Source organism: Urocitellus parryii, chromosome 2 (assembly GCF_045843805.1).
Source record: "Urocitellus parryii isolate mUroPar1 chromosome 2, mUroPar1.hap1, whole genome shotgun sequence".
Classification (NCBI taxonomy): domain Eukaryota; kingdom Metazoa; phylum Chordata; class Mammalia; order Rodentia; family Sciuridae; genus Urocitellus; species Urocitellus parryii.
In genome coordinates, this window is record NC_135532.1 from 92,500,504 (window position 1) to 92,514,306 (window position 13,803).

The following is a 13,803-nucleotide window of genomic DNA, read 5'->3' on the forward strand; positions in this document are numbered from 1 at the left end:
ACCTAGGACAGAGAGAGCCACATCAGTGCTTTTGGCTGACCCCTGCTTCCAGCTCCGATCCATATGCTATCTTCTGGGGCAGCCAGAGCCCCCAGCACCTGGCACTGTCCTGTCTGCCCCAGACCAGAAGCGCTTCTCCCTGCAGAGCTGTAAGTGGGCCAGGGGTGGTTAAGGGAAAAAAGATCTGGGACTCTCTGAAGTCAGGTCCTCCAAGAACAGCAAATCCCCAGCCTGGGAGTATTCAAAAGGCACCAGATTCTAGGCTACATCTGGCCTGACACACCTACCACTATCCCAGATACTGATTATATTAATGCTGAGGAGCTGGCACAAGTGGAACAGATGCTGACACATCTGACCTTTGCATCTGCCCAGGCAGCAGCTGCATCCTTGGTGAGTGGGACCACAGCACATCCCATGCTACTTGAGTACATATGTGCACACCAATATAGGCATAGCATATCCAACCACCCTTCACTTCCCTCCCTGCAGCCCACCAGTGAGGAAGATCTCTGCCCAATCTGTTATGCCCACCCCATCTCTGCTGTGTTCCAGCCCTGTGGACACAAGTCCTGCAAGTAAGTGGGGCCCCATGGGCTTTGAGAAGGGGCAGTAGGAACATCCAAGACAGTCTTTATCCCCTCCCCTTTGCAGAGCCTGCATCAACCAGCACCTGATGAACAACAAGGATTGCTTCTTCTGCAAAGCCACCATCGTGTCTGTAGAGGATTGGGACAAGGCAGCTAATACAAGCACCACCTCCTCAGCTGCCTAGGCCTGCCAAACCTCCACCTGTAAACCCAGACCCAGGCAGAGACCTATTTATGAGCTTCCCTTTCCCTGTTCCCTATCACCCCCACCACATCCAACCTCTTTGTCTATGTGTAGCCCCATTGATAAGAGCCTGGCCGTGGCCCTAATAAGGTCTGGGCTTGACTTTCAATCAGGGCCACAGTAAACATTAAATTATTATTCCATACAGCCCTGGCCTGGCCCTTTTTAAGGGAGTGGGGTTTGTAGGGTGTGGCCCAGCAGGGATTCTGCTACTTTATGTCCAAGTGAGAAGGCAGGTGTTCAGCAGCTTCATCCTCAACCAATCCTCCCCAGACAAATAGCACCAAGTCCAGGGCCTTTTGTGTGTCAAGCCAGTGCTCCTCTTGCTGATGGGGAAAAATAGGGGTTCGGCCAGCCCCAGGCATCCCCTCACATAATGATACGAGGCTCTGGCACTGATTCACCAATAGACTTGTGGGGCAGCACACTGGCTCCGTTGAGGTAGAGCTCGTCGTTAACTATAACATCCTCGCCCAGCACAGTTACGTTCTCCATACGCACCTGGGTGAGGGGGGATAAGACCTTGTCAGTGAGGCAGATGCATTTTCTGGTCCTCTCCCCATCTGGCCCAGCCCTTTGGCTTACCCACTGGCCCACACGGCAGCGCCAGCCCACGATGCATGACTCAAGCCAGGAATGGGAACGTATGTGGGCATCCCGCAGCACTGTGCACCGCCGGATGCACACGCCATCCTCCACCACCACACCAGGACCCAGGCTCACATTGGGACCAATGCAGCAGTTCTGGCCAATTCGGGCACTTGGATCCTGAGAGCAATGGGGAAAATACAGTTGGGCCATTTGTCCCCTAGGGACTGAAGGAATTAATGATGGGCTGGACAAAGGCCTCACCACAAGAACATTGCCCACAATGCCAGGGCCTGAGCATAATCGCTCAGGTTGCTTCTGCCTCAGTGACTGAAGGAAGAGACACATGCCAGTGAGGAAATCCTTGGGCTGACCGATATCCATCCAGAAGCCTGTAGGGAGGGATGCATCAGGGGCTCAGCCCAGCCACAGACCACCCCCACCCATGACCTCTCTGCCTCACCCTGCAGCTCCATGGCATATAGCTGCCCCTCCTTGGCCATAATGGGGAAGACCTCCTTTTCAATGGATGTAGGCTGCAGCTGTGGGAGTGGGCAGCTTGTGAGCAGGGTCATGGTAGTAATGGCCTGTCCCACCCTAGCCCACCCAGCAGCTGTCTTCTACACACCTGGATGCGTTGCAGCACTGCAGGGCTCAGGATGTACATGCCTGCGTTGATCTTATTGGACACAAATACCTGTGGCTTCTCCACAAACCGGTGAATGCGGCCCGTGTCAGCCTCACATACCACCACACCGTACTTAGAAGGCTCCTCCACCTTGGTCACCTGAATACAGGGGGACTTAGGCCTAGTCCAGTGTTCCTAAACCTTTACACATATGCTGTCCCAAGTTTCAGGGATTCTGTCCCAAATACTTAGAAGATACTGCTTAGCTGTGCTCTTATAAGGAGAAAGATCAAAGGGGAGGGGGGGGGGCAAGGGAAGCTGGGCTGGGATGTTGCAGGGAATGTCAAAGGAGAAGGAAGACCTGGTCTCTTACCAGGATGGAGCCCTCCTGACCATGGTGCTGATGGAATTGCACCATGGCTTGGAAGGGGAAATCACAGATCACGTCGCTGTTGAGGACGAAGAAAGGGTCTGCAGTCTCAGAGAGCAGGTCACGGGCCAATGCCAGGGGCCCAGCTGGGGGAAGGGAGCAGATCACGGCCTTGCTGGGGATCTGAATCCCTGAATTCAGGCTCAGCAGGTACCACCCTCTTCTGGATGCAAACCCTCCCCAAGGAACCTTCTTGTATCCACTGACCTGTCCCCAAAGGCTCCTCTTCATGAGACATGGAGATTCGGATTCCCAGCTGGAAAGGAGAAGTCACCTCGTCAGGTTCTCCCTCCAGAGCAGGAAGGTGGACCAACGGAACCGGCTACGAGTCCGTGCCTCACCCTCTGCTCCTGTGTCTTCATTTCTTTCTCCAGCACCTGCGACATGTAGCTCACAGCCAGGATCACGTGATCCACGCCTGCCTGTCGGACAGGATAAAGCCAGCGAACAGGCGGGCTCAGACGGTAGGTACGGGCACCCCTGACCTTCAGTCGCTAGACGTCCCTCGTCCGCCCAGGACAGACCCCGGGCCTTACCGCAGCAAGGGCCTCCACTTGATGCAGCAGGATGGGCTTATTGCAGAAGTCTACCAGCGGCTTCGGGGTACTCAGCGTTAGTGGCCTCAGCCGCGTTCCATAGCCGCCTACCAAGATCAGTGCCTTCATCTCGCCTGTGGGCGACGGGAGTCAATCCTAGGCTCCAAGGTGCCTGCACCCCGCCTGGCCAACACTGGCCACGAACTACACCCGCTGTGTCCTGCCCCACGCCCTTCACCAGTCAGACTGACCAACTCTGGTTTCAATTTGTTCGCCTGGCCTAACCTGACGCCGGCATCCGGCCGCAAGAACACAAGTTACCTAGCGGGCGGTGGGCGGCTGGCAGACTACTCGGACCGCACTAGGCGCGGGCAATGACGTGACCCCAGCGGGCCAATCAGCTGCTGTCTACGTGGCACGGCCGCTAGCGTCGGAGCGCTGGGCGCGGCACTACCAAAGACGTAGCCAATGAGAGCCTGAGTGCGCCAGGCTGCTATGGGGACCCAAAAGAGACTCGCGGGTCACCTGTCTATTGGCGGAACCGGCGCCAAGGGCGAGGCCTCACTCCCTACCGGAGCTAGATTGGCTGCAGGGTAGACGCCTGTGGCCATGTTTTGCTGTCCAGGGCCCCGCCCCCTGCGCTCCGACCCTGGGAGGAGTGGATGACGAGGTTGGAGGTCGTTGGCGGTGCTGGGCTGGGTGGATTCACCCTGGAGCTGCTAAGTTTTCAGAAAGATACGGACAAGCTACAATTTCTAGCGGCTTTATTTTGACATATACGACCTCAGACACAAGCGGGGTGGGCAGCGCTGGGTGTACAGAAAGGGGCGGGCTCGGCCCGGGCACCCCTCCCTCACACGCAAGGTCCAAGGAAATGCAACTGCGCGAGTCGAGGCCGGAGTCACCTGTAGTATCCAGGCACAGGCCTCGGGTGGCGTGGACAGGTTTAGCTTCCAGGAAAAAGAAGAGCGGAGTGATTCCCAGAATGCGAGGTCTTACATGTCCCCGAGGAGCAAAGGAACCACGTCCTTCCCGGGGGTCGCCATTTTCTTCATTAAAATATTTTTTTAAATCGGCACAAACATAACCAAATTGTACAGCTGTAAAGTTAAAAGCAGTCTGCATCTAGGGAACGTGCACATGGCCAGGTGAGTAGCAGCTACTAAATTAACCCAGGCCTCTGGCCCTTGGTGGGAATCCCCATACCCATTGCACACACCCAGAAAAGAGGGTGGGGTTCCTGGCAAGTTGCTACATTGGTCCCCTTCCTTTTTAAGCACCACCAGTCCCTTTCCACCCCAACCCTGGAGGCGGGGTCTGGCGTTGGCCCAGCCCAGCGAAAATAACAGAGAAGGGTGACCTGAGCACCCCAACCCATGATCCCCAGTTGCACTTTGGTCCTGATTTGGGGATGGGAAGGCAGGGCCTGGCAGCATTAGGACTCTCTAGCCTGGGCCAGGCAGAAGGAGCAGTGGCAGAAAATGTGCATGCACAAGTTTGCCATCACCCATCAAATAATGATTGGGTTTCCAGGTACCAAAAGTGCTGATAAGAAAGGCCCTGCCCTGGGGGAGAAGCAGCAAATTCCAGCCCTTCCACTATTTCTAGTGCCAGGAAAACACAATAAACGAGTACAGCCTCCTGTGCTGAGTAGTACCAGAACAGGGTGGCATCTCATGTCCCCAGGCAGTGGTCCCAAATCCTTCTTCTTATCCTCCCCACTGCCAGGGAATATCAGCTACGCTAACAATGACCTTTCCTTCTGGCTGAAACCACAGAATGGTACAGGAGAGAAGGTGGTTATTACCAGAAACAGGCAAATTTGTGCCTCCCAGCCCCAAGGAATGGAAACCTGCCCACCACTGGCACCAGGGTTGGAGGGCTTAGAAAGGTAGGATCCATCAAGGACCCCATTTCAGAGACTACATCTCTTAAAGGCCAGGAATCAGGTCATCAGTTACCAAGGCTTCTCACAAACACAGGCCAGCAGGCTTACCTTTAATGCCCAAAACAGGGACATGTCAAAAGAGACAATGACAGTGGCCCTAAGCTTATAGGAAAGGATGCTAACCTTGGCAATGACTGAGTGTGGTGCCTGTCACCTGCTGGCCACCTTGTGTTAGAGGCAGCAAAACTACATGCCGTTAAAAGGTGGCAGCAAGAATGATTAAAACTGTGAAAGGGCTACCCCTTGAGTGTTGAGGGCCACACTCCAGGCCCATAGGAAGGGTGCCAGGCCAGCAGGGAAATAACCCTAAAATTCATTCTGGAACCAGGTTTAAAAAAAAAAAAAAAAAAAAGCAGCACCTGCTGAGGAAGGGCAAAGGGGCAAAAGCTCTCCTCAGAAATGAAAGACTATTTTGCTGAGGAAAGTATGAAGGAAATCAATATACTGACAAACAAGGCAACACCCCAAAGGAAGGCTCCCCACAGTATAGGGGCTGGCAGGTGGACAAATGGACAAACTGATGGACCCCAGGATTATTCAGACAAAGCTCTCGATAGCATAATCTGGGCACCTGCATGCACCCAGGGCCCAATGTCTCTAAGAGCAGACAAGCTTAAAATTCTCCCTCACAATGTGCTGCCTCCTTGAGCTTTGCCTGGGGGAAGTGAGAGACCCTGAGCAGACCACAGCCCTTGAGTCCTGGGAGGAGCAGCCCATCCAGAGGCAGCACAGCTGCCCAAACTCGAAGAGGAAGACTCCCACCCACAGTACAAGAACTGCAAATACTGTATGGTCCAGGGCCCCTACAGGCCCCATGGCCTACCAGAACACACTCTTCTCAGCAAACAGAATGGTGCCCTTCAGTGGGACAGAAGGGGTTGGCCTCCTCAGGCAAGGGGATCTTGTTGAGAGAGGCTGGCTGGGGTTTTGGGCAGAGGAGCAGGTTTATGTGCCAGGTCCATGGAGAAACCAGGCCTGCCTGCTGCCATAAACTGGCTTCAGCTCAGCTTCATGAATGTAGCCCCATGCCAAAATCAGACCCAAGAAACATGGGTCCAGCTGTGTGCAGTCAGCTTTCTGATGACAAGGGCAACTGTTCAAGAGCTGGCTGACACCCACAGCACAAAACTGAAAAGCTCCCAAGAGATAGGGACCAATCCCCTCTTATATTGGGGGAACAAAGGATGAGTGGGCATGGAGGGGCCCTGTACCAGTCCAGGGCTTCATTACACAATCAGCAGGACCCTGCAGACACAGACCCTAAAGACCTAGGTAAGAGAAACCAAAGTTCAAGGGCATCTGCTGCCAAGCCCACCAGGGGCACCTCTTCCTTCCTAAGTCAACCTGGACACAGCAGTCACAGCCACAGAGCTACGGAGCCTGGCCAAGAGGACGCATGTTCTGCCCTCCTTCACTTTATATATATGGATTCCAGGCTACAGCTAAAAACATTTCTTTTAGTTTACACCAAAGAGAAATATAACCCTTTAAAAGCAAGTCTGTGTGTCCTCACGGCAAGTTCAGAGCAATGGTCCCTGCCTGCGGGTGGAGAGGAAGGGGTCCCGGGGGCCCATAATTGGGCCTACTGGTTTTCGTCCCGCATCTGTTCCATGATGCTGATGAGATTCTCCAGGCCAAACACATAGCCTCTGTCTGGCCCATCATGCACAGTGGGGTCATCCCGGAAGCCTTTGAATGTGCTATGTGCAAAGTCAATCATGCGGACATCCACCTTAGGTGGAGAGGAGGGGCCTGCCTCGGAGTTGGTGCTGCTGGGGCTGGTACTGGGGCTACAGGGTGGTGCCACTTCAGGGAGCCCCATGTCCAGGTGCTTAAGACGCAGCTCAGATCGGCACTCCTTGCCATCATAGATGACAAGCAGAGAACTGGAGTAGAAGCGGTAGGAGGCCTGCCGCTCCAGCACAGCTTTGAGGCCCCGCAGTTTGCTCAGAATAGGCTCAAAGAGGTCACGTCGCAGGTCCAGGCCATTGTGCAGGTACTGATAGAGAGCATTGCGGAAGCCTTCAATGGAGAGCCCACGGCCATAGTACTTGTTCCTGCAGAGGTAATGCCCTGTGTCCAGCTGGTACACCTGAAACCCCAGGAGACAGGGTGAACACCAGGTAAGTCTGATGACTTTGTGGTACCCCGGGCAAGCACCATCTGGAAAGCACTCTATAACCAACCTGCACTTTATTGCTCTTCCAACTGGAAGGAGGCAGGCCACATTCTCTCTAGGTTTTGCCATCATAAGAGCTACGAAAGGCAATTACTGGGCCTATGGTCATCACCTTTAGAGCCCTCCTCCAAGCTGCTCTGGGCCCCCACTAGACTTTAACTAGGAACATACTGCTTAGTTGAACATACTGCTATTAGACAAGGGTCTTACTTGCCCTACTGTGGAGGGAGCAGACTCTCACAGCAGCACTGAAACCTGGAACCCAAATCCAGGTCAATAGTTGGGACAGGAGGTCTCAGTTCTCCCCTCCTGGGAGGACATTTGGTACTGTTCCTGTACTGTCCTCTAGGTATGGGCACAACCTAGAATATGCAAGTACAGCACTGAGGCTCTCACTAGTGGTGACTCACCTGCATGCCACAGACCCTAACCCCCAGTGTAGCAGATGTGCTCTGCTCACACTTCCTCATCTGCCGGGCCGCCTTCTCAGCTGATGCATCATCCCCATGCTGCCGGGTGCCCATCTTCAAGTCCAGAACACAGGGATACTTGAAGTGGTGTACCACGTTCTCAAGCAGGAGAAATTCTGGTCCAAGGTCAAGAATGACAACCACACTCACCGTCTGGTCCATCCAGGACAGCACAAGAAAGGTTTTTTATAAAAAAGAGCATTCTGGTCTAATGCAAAATGTGTTCACCTCACAAACTCTCAAATGTGGGTTTCACACCTCTCAAATGTGGGTTTTACACCTCTAGCTTGTAACTATTATTTTTCAGTCTTGGGAATTGACTTAGGGGTGCCCTACTATGGAGTTACATCCTTATTTATTTATTTATTGAGACAAGGGTATAACTTGTTGAAGTTGACCTTGAACTTGTGATCCTCCTACCTCAGTCTTCCAAATACTTAGGATTACAAGTGTGTGTCACTGTGCCCAGCTTACTTCTTTTTTCGACTGTGTAGAGGGATTGAACTCAGGGGCACTTGAGCACTGAGCCACATCACCAGTCCTATTTTTTGGGTCTCCTGAGTTGTTCAGCGCCTCACTTTTTGCTGAGGCTGGATTTGAATTTGAGATCCTCCTGTCTCAGCCTCCTGAGCCGCTGGGATTACAGGTGTGCACCACCACACCCACACTAGCTTATTTCTTAACAACAACAAAAAAATTTTCAGGCATGGTGGCGCAAGCTTGTAATCCCAGCTGCTTGAGAGGCTGAGGCAGGAGGATCACAAGTTCAAAGCCAGCCTCAGCAAAAGTGAGGTGCTAAGCAACTCAGTGAGACTCCATCTCTGAATAAAATACAAAATAGGGCTGGGGATATGGCTCAGTGGTCAGGTGCCCCTGAGTTCAACCCCCAGTACAAAAAAAAAAAAAAATTTGGTAAAATGTATTAAATAAAATTACTATTTATAACCACTTTTTTTAAGTGTATCATTTCAGTGGCATTAAGTATATTTACACTGTTGTGCACCCATCACCATTATCTACTTCCAGAAATTTCTTCATCTATTCAAAGTAAAATCCTGTCCCCTTTAAATACTAACTCCCTATTCTCTCTTCTCCTAACTCCTGGGAAACTTTTCTTCTATCTCTGTATCTAGGAATTTATCAATTCCAGTTGTCTCAAACTAGTGGAATCTTGGGCTGGGGATGTGGCTCAAGCGGTAGCGTGCTCACCTGGCATGCGTGCGGCCCGGGTTCGATCCTCAGCACCACATACCAACAAAGATGTTGTGTCCACCGAAAACTAAAAGATAAATATTAAAATTCTCTCTCTCTCTCTCTCTCTCTCTTAAAAAAAAAAAACTAGTGGAATCTTACAGTATCTATCCTTTTGTTCCTAGCTTATTTCACTTTACAAAATGTTTTCAAGGTTCATCCATGTCACAGCAATATTAGAATTTCATCCCTTTTTGTGGTTATATAATTTTCCATTATAGGTATATACCATCCCCACTGATGTGTTGTTTTGCTTTTTACAAGCAATAAACTAAAGATATAGCAGATCTGGAGACACATTCCTGACACCATCAATAAACCATGTCCTACTCAAGGCAGCACCTCAGCCAGTCCTAAGAAATAAGGAAGATATGTTTATCTTCCTAAGGGAAGATATTGCCCTTTAGAATTCTAAGATAAATGCTGAATAAATTTTTCTATCTGGGGGCTGGAGATGTAGCTCCATGGTAGAGTGCTTACCAAGCATGTGCAAAGTCCTTGGTTCAATCCCCATTACCAAAAGAAAAAGAAAAAAATCTACCTTGTCATTTTTTCACTAAATTCTAAAATAGTGAAGTACAAATTTAAACATATCTCACAATAGTCTGTTCTAGACTGCCAAGTTTTAAGTTTCAATCTTATCATGTAGATAAGAAAAGGCAGAAAAAACAACATGTTAATGAAAGTAAAAGAAGGAAGAAGAGAAGTCTAAAAACAAAGATGAGAACAAAGAGAAGCCCCTGGACAGGGGATCTCAGGAATGGTCTGGAGGGGCCCTGACATGGGCCCTACAGTCCCAGAAGACACTGGTGAAGGAGGGGTGTCAAGGATACTGTAGAGCTTTCGGTCCTTGGATTCAGAGCGCATGCGGCTCAGCTGCTGCTTGTGACAACGCAGACTCCAGGGGTTGTGGCTGATCTTCTCAGAACTCAGACCACTATTGCCATCTAGCATCTGGAAAGGGACGTCTGAGTGGCTGTGTAGTTCTACCTTCGGACTCTTTGCCTCCTGGGAACTAAAAAAAAAAAAAAAAAAAACAAAACGAAAACAAAAAAACAAACAAAAAAACACCCAAAAAACAAAAAACACACACATACACATCACTATGGGACTCAGGCAAGTTATCTTTGAGGTCACAGGGTAGAGAAGAATTGTATCAGGCCTAACCTGCCATCCACAGACCCTGCTAACAGATGGCAGGGGGTCTCAGATATGTGTGGCAATAAAAGTGAGTAAATAATATGAGTAGTACTCTTCATTATATCTCTCAAAAATAATTATTCATGTCAAATTATGTCATGAAGATACTATTTCATATCCACTAGGATAGGATACTATAATCAGAAGAAAAAATTTGAACAAGAGCTAATCAAGATGTGATGAAATTAAAACCCTATACATTGCAGGTACAAATGTATATGCAGCCAATGTGAAAAACAGTGGTGGTTCCTCAAAAGGTTAAACATAAGTGGTGCATGCCTATAGTCCCAGTTACTCAGGAAGCTGAGGCAGGAGGATCACTTGAGCTCAGGAGTTTGAGACCAACCTGGGCATCAGAGCAAACACCATTTCAAAAAAAACCAAAAACAACAACAACAACAAAACACACACACACACACACACACACACACACACACACAAATAATTGAACATAGGACTACATGACTAGATATATACCCAATTTTGTGCCTAGATATATACCCAAAAGAATTGAAAACATGGATTCAAACAGATACTTTATACCAATGTCCATAGAAGTATTAATCACAAAAAATTTTAAAAACATAGAAATAACTCACCAGTATCCATCAACAGATGAGCAGCTAAACAAAATTGCACATATATACAATGGAATATTATTCAGCTATAAAAAGGATTGAAATTATGATACATGCTAGATCATGGATAAACTTGAAAACATTTTGCTAACTGAAATAAGACAGACACAAAAGGACAGATATCGTTTGATTCCACTTACATGAGGTAACTGCAAATTCATAAAAACACAAAGTTGAATAATAGTTTCTAAGGGTTAGGGAAGGAGGAATGAGAAGTCAGTTGCACAACACTGTGAATGTACTTAATGCCACTGAATTGTATACTCAAAAAGGTTAAAATGTTCATTTTATGACAATAAAAAATTAACACAGTCAGGTATGGTAGTGCACGCCTAGAATGCTAGCTATTCAGGAGCTGAGGCAGGAAATTGCAAGTTTAAGGTCAGCCTGGGCAACTTAGCAAGACTCTATCTCGAAAACTAAAAGTAAAATAAAAGGGATGCAGTTACAGGTCAGTGGTAGAGCATTTACCCAGCATGCATAAGGCCCTGGGTTCAATCCCCAGTACACACACACACACACACCCCAAACAAAAACAAAAACAAAAACAAAACAAAACAAAAAAAAGAGAGAGAAAAAGAAAGAAAACATGATGAGGGTGCAGTTTCACACTAAGCAAACAGGGTGGACCACGGGCTGTCACTTTCATGGATGTGAATAACTGTCCTGCCTTGGTCCAGAACATCTAGAAAAGCTTCCTATAATGGGATTTTAAAAAGCATATGCTGGCATTGTGCTTATGAATGATTGTCTATCTCTTCATGAGGCCTGGTAGCAGCACAGTGGTACATGCCTTTAATCCCAGTAGCTGGGAGAACTGAGGCAAGATCACAAATTCGAGCCTGTCCTGGACAACTTAGTGAGACCCTATCTTAAAATAAAAACTTAAAAAAACAAGGTTGGGTTTGTAGCTCAATAGTAGAATGCTTGTGGAGCAAGCATCAGGCCTGGGTAGGATCCCTAGTACCACCCCCCCACCAAAAAAAAAAAAAAAAAGAGGAGGAGGTGGAGGAGGAAAACATCATCATAGGGAAAAAGCAAACAAAGAAAAAACAAAAAAAGCAAGATATATTCTACCAGGAACAGGCCAGCAGGTGCCAAAGGTACCTGTGTTTCTCAGGGTAAGGTTTGTGCCTGTGGAAAGCATCAAGCCTACAGAGAATTTTATTTCTAAAATAAATCAAACCACAAAAGTATTTTGGCAAGAAGGGACACCAATTGATGAAATTATACCACGATTTTATTATGTTCCAACATAAAAATCTTTGCTTTAAGTAAATGGCAGTACTGTTTTTCACACTGACAAGCCCAGAAAAACAAACCACTGGTAAAGCAATATGGCCTGGAAATTGGAGAGCAAGTCTGCAGCTTAGAACAGAAGTGGAGCACAGCAGCAATTTCAAATGCCAGTCTCCTCTTCAGAACTGCTGGCCTTTTCTCTCACTGGGAAAGGAGTTATACAGACTTAAGCTGACCAAAAGGATTACTGTATGCTGGAAATGTTGACCTTCTTCCCAGGGTCAAGAATTTGGGAAAGCTCTGCAACATTGGTTAAGAGACCCTAATTCCTTTAACTGGAACTAGAGGAACCCATCTAGGCCTGACAAAACCCTCTACCTGTCAAAACCCTCATTTTCTTCTGCAGAGAGCACTGTTGAGGCCATTTACAGACACTTTTTTTTGTGTGTGATTCCCTTTAGGAAACCACAAGGGTAACTTATTTGTCAAATAAGTCCAATCAAATTTAGTGTCTGAGCAGGGCCTCTGTGGCATCTGGCATCACCCTTAGAGATGCAGCCCTAGCTCTGGTGAGGAAACAAGTTTCACCCCTGGAGTGACTGAGTGTCCACTAATAGGCCAAAACAAAAGTATGATCACTGCAGGTAGAGCTGTCACTTTCAGAGTAGGGCCTTGTTCCTGAACATGAACATAACTCAATGTGAGACTATATTCACTGGCTTTTTACCAGATGACTCATTAAGTAAATTCTGTACTTTAAGAGGACAAAAAGAAAGACCACTCTGGCCGGGCGTGGTGGTGCACGCCTATAATCCCAGCGGTTTAGGAGGCTGAGACAAAAAAAATCCTAAATTCAAAGCCAGCCTCAGCAACTTCGAGACACTAAGCAACTCAGTGAGCCCCCGTCTCTAAATAAAATACAAAATAGGGTTGGGGATGGGGCTCAGTGGTCGGGAATTCAATCCCCAGCACCAAAAAAAGAAAAAAGAAAGCCCACTCTGGGCTGGGGTCATAGCTTAGTGGTAGAGTACTTGCCTAGCATGTGTGAGGCACTGGGTTTGATTATCAGCACCACATATAAACAAACAAAGGTCCATTGAAAACTAAATATATAATAAAAAATAAAAAATAAAAAAAAACGCAAGCCCACTCTAAAGAGCTTCTGGGAGAGAAACACCCATTGCCAGCTACAGACTTGGGGAACATTCCTTGTCATTGAGCAAATTATGTCCCAATTATCTAGTTAAGATGAAGTTCCTTAGGGAATGAAAGGAACACAGAAGTACTTCCACAGGACAGAGTTAATCTGTCCACAGAATGTTCAACATATGGAGACAATGTTTACTTAAGAAGTGGATATGTAGCACTCTCCTTACATCACAGTTGCTGACCTGGCCAGAGAGAACCACTGACTGAGGGCGCAGGAAATGATTCATCACACACCCTGCCAGAGTCCTATTGGGTTTCTGTGCTTCCTCACATAAATGGGAACTATTCACAGGGTAAGTGAAGAGGGCTAGAATGTCCTAGGCCCTGAACAAAGTGCTGGGAACTAGTATGGACAGCAAGTGTTGGTGAATTGATCTGATGTCAGGGATGAACTACTGCCACATCTAAGAAAATTCCCAACTTTTTTTCGTGTGCATGGTGCTAGGGACAGAACCAAGGGCAAGGTAAGAGCTCTACCATTGGGACACAGTTCCAACCCCCAATTTCAACTTCTGAATCAAGTCCTTGAGCACCCTACTCACTGAAACTTACTTAAATGAAATTAAATATGAAGTAATTTAATTGTACAATTTTTATTTCACTATTTTAGGAAGTTCACTTTATTTTCAGTCCATACTAATGTTATTAATTTT

At 48.0% G+C, this 13,803-nt stretch overlaps 3 protein-coding genes across 9 annotated transcripts in view; 1 reads left to right on the plus strand and 2 right to left on the minus strand.

Annotated features, from left to right (window-relative positions):
- Positions 1–979, plus strand: part of Rnf123 (ring finger protein 123) — a 28,683-nt gene extending 27,704 nt beyond the window's left edge. For both annotated transcript variants that reach the window (XM_026383754.2, XM_026383755.2), the window contains 4 exons: positions 7–149; positions 299–393; positions 493–578; positions 655–979. In XM_026383754.2, the coding sequence (XP_026239539.1) occupies positions 7–149; positions 299–393; positions 493–578; positions 655–775 (445 nt within the window). In that variant the 3' untranslated portion in view covers positions 776–979. The remainder of the gene's footprint in view (positions 1–6; positions 150–298; positions 394–492; positions 579–654) is intronic.
- Positions 980–1,076: 97 nt separating this feature from the next.
- On the minus strand, positions 1,077–3,689 carry Gmppb (GDP-mannose pyrophosphorylase B). Of its 3 annotated transcripts, none has more exons than XM_026383762.2 (9): positions 3,338–3,689; positions 3,017–3,150; positions 2,822–2,902; positions 2,688–2,736; positions 2,424–2,566; positions 2,051–2,209; positions 1,886–1,964; positions 1,687–1,814; positions 1,077–1,602 (listed from the first exon to the last, which is right to left on the minus strand). In XM_026383762.2, exons 2-9 carry the CDS (start codon positions 3,143–3,145, stop codon positions 1,204–1,206), a joined length of 1,167 nt encoding a protein of 388 aa, XP_026239547.1. In that variant the 5' UTR covers positions 3,146–3,150; positions 3,338–3,689; the 3' UTR covers positions 1,077–1,203. The 3 variants fall into 3 exon arrangements, with proteins under 3 accessions (XP_026239547.1, XP_026239546.1, XP_026239548.1); XM_026383761.2 differs by having other exon boundaries at positions 3,268–3,689; XM_026383763.2 differs by having other exon boundaries at positions 1,077–1,335; positions 1,420–1,602; positions 3,017–3,689.
- Positions 3,690–3,763: 74 nt separating this feature from the next.
- The window catches only part of Ip6k1 (inositol hexakisphosphate kinase 1), a 59,544-nt gene continuing 49,504 nt past the window's right edge, over positions 3,764–13,803 (minus strand). For all 4 annotated transcript variants that reach the window (XM_077795258.1, XM_077795257.1, XM_077795259.1 and 1 more), the window contains 3 exons: positions 9,698–9,879; positions 7,554–7,729; positions 3,764–7,056 (listed from right to left, as the gene is read on the minus strand). In XM_077795258.1, the coding sequence (XP_077651384.1) occupies positions 6,547–7,056; positions 7,554–7,729; positions 9,698–9,879 (868 nt within the window). In that variant the 3' untranslated portion in view covers positions 3,764–6,546. The remainder of the gene's footprint in view (positions 7,057–7,553; positions 7,730–9,697; positions 9,880–13,803) is intronic.

Coding starts and splice junctions, on each gene's coding strand:
- Gmppb (XM_026383762.2), bottom strand. CDS start 3,145: ATGAAGGCACTGATCTTGGTAGGCGGCTATGGAACGCGGCTGAGGCCA. Junction 2,903..3,016: donor AAGTGGAGGCCCTTGCTGCG/GTAAGGCCCGGG, acceptor CCTGTCCGACAG/GCAGGCGTGGATCACGTGAT. Junction 1,603..1,686: donor TTGTGGGCAATGTTCTTGTG/GTGAGGCCTTTG, acceptor CATTGCTCTCAG/GATCCAAGTGCCCGAATTGG.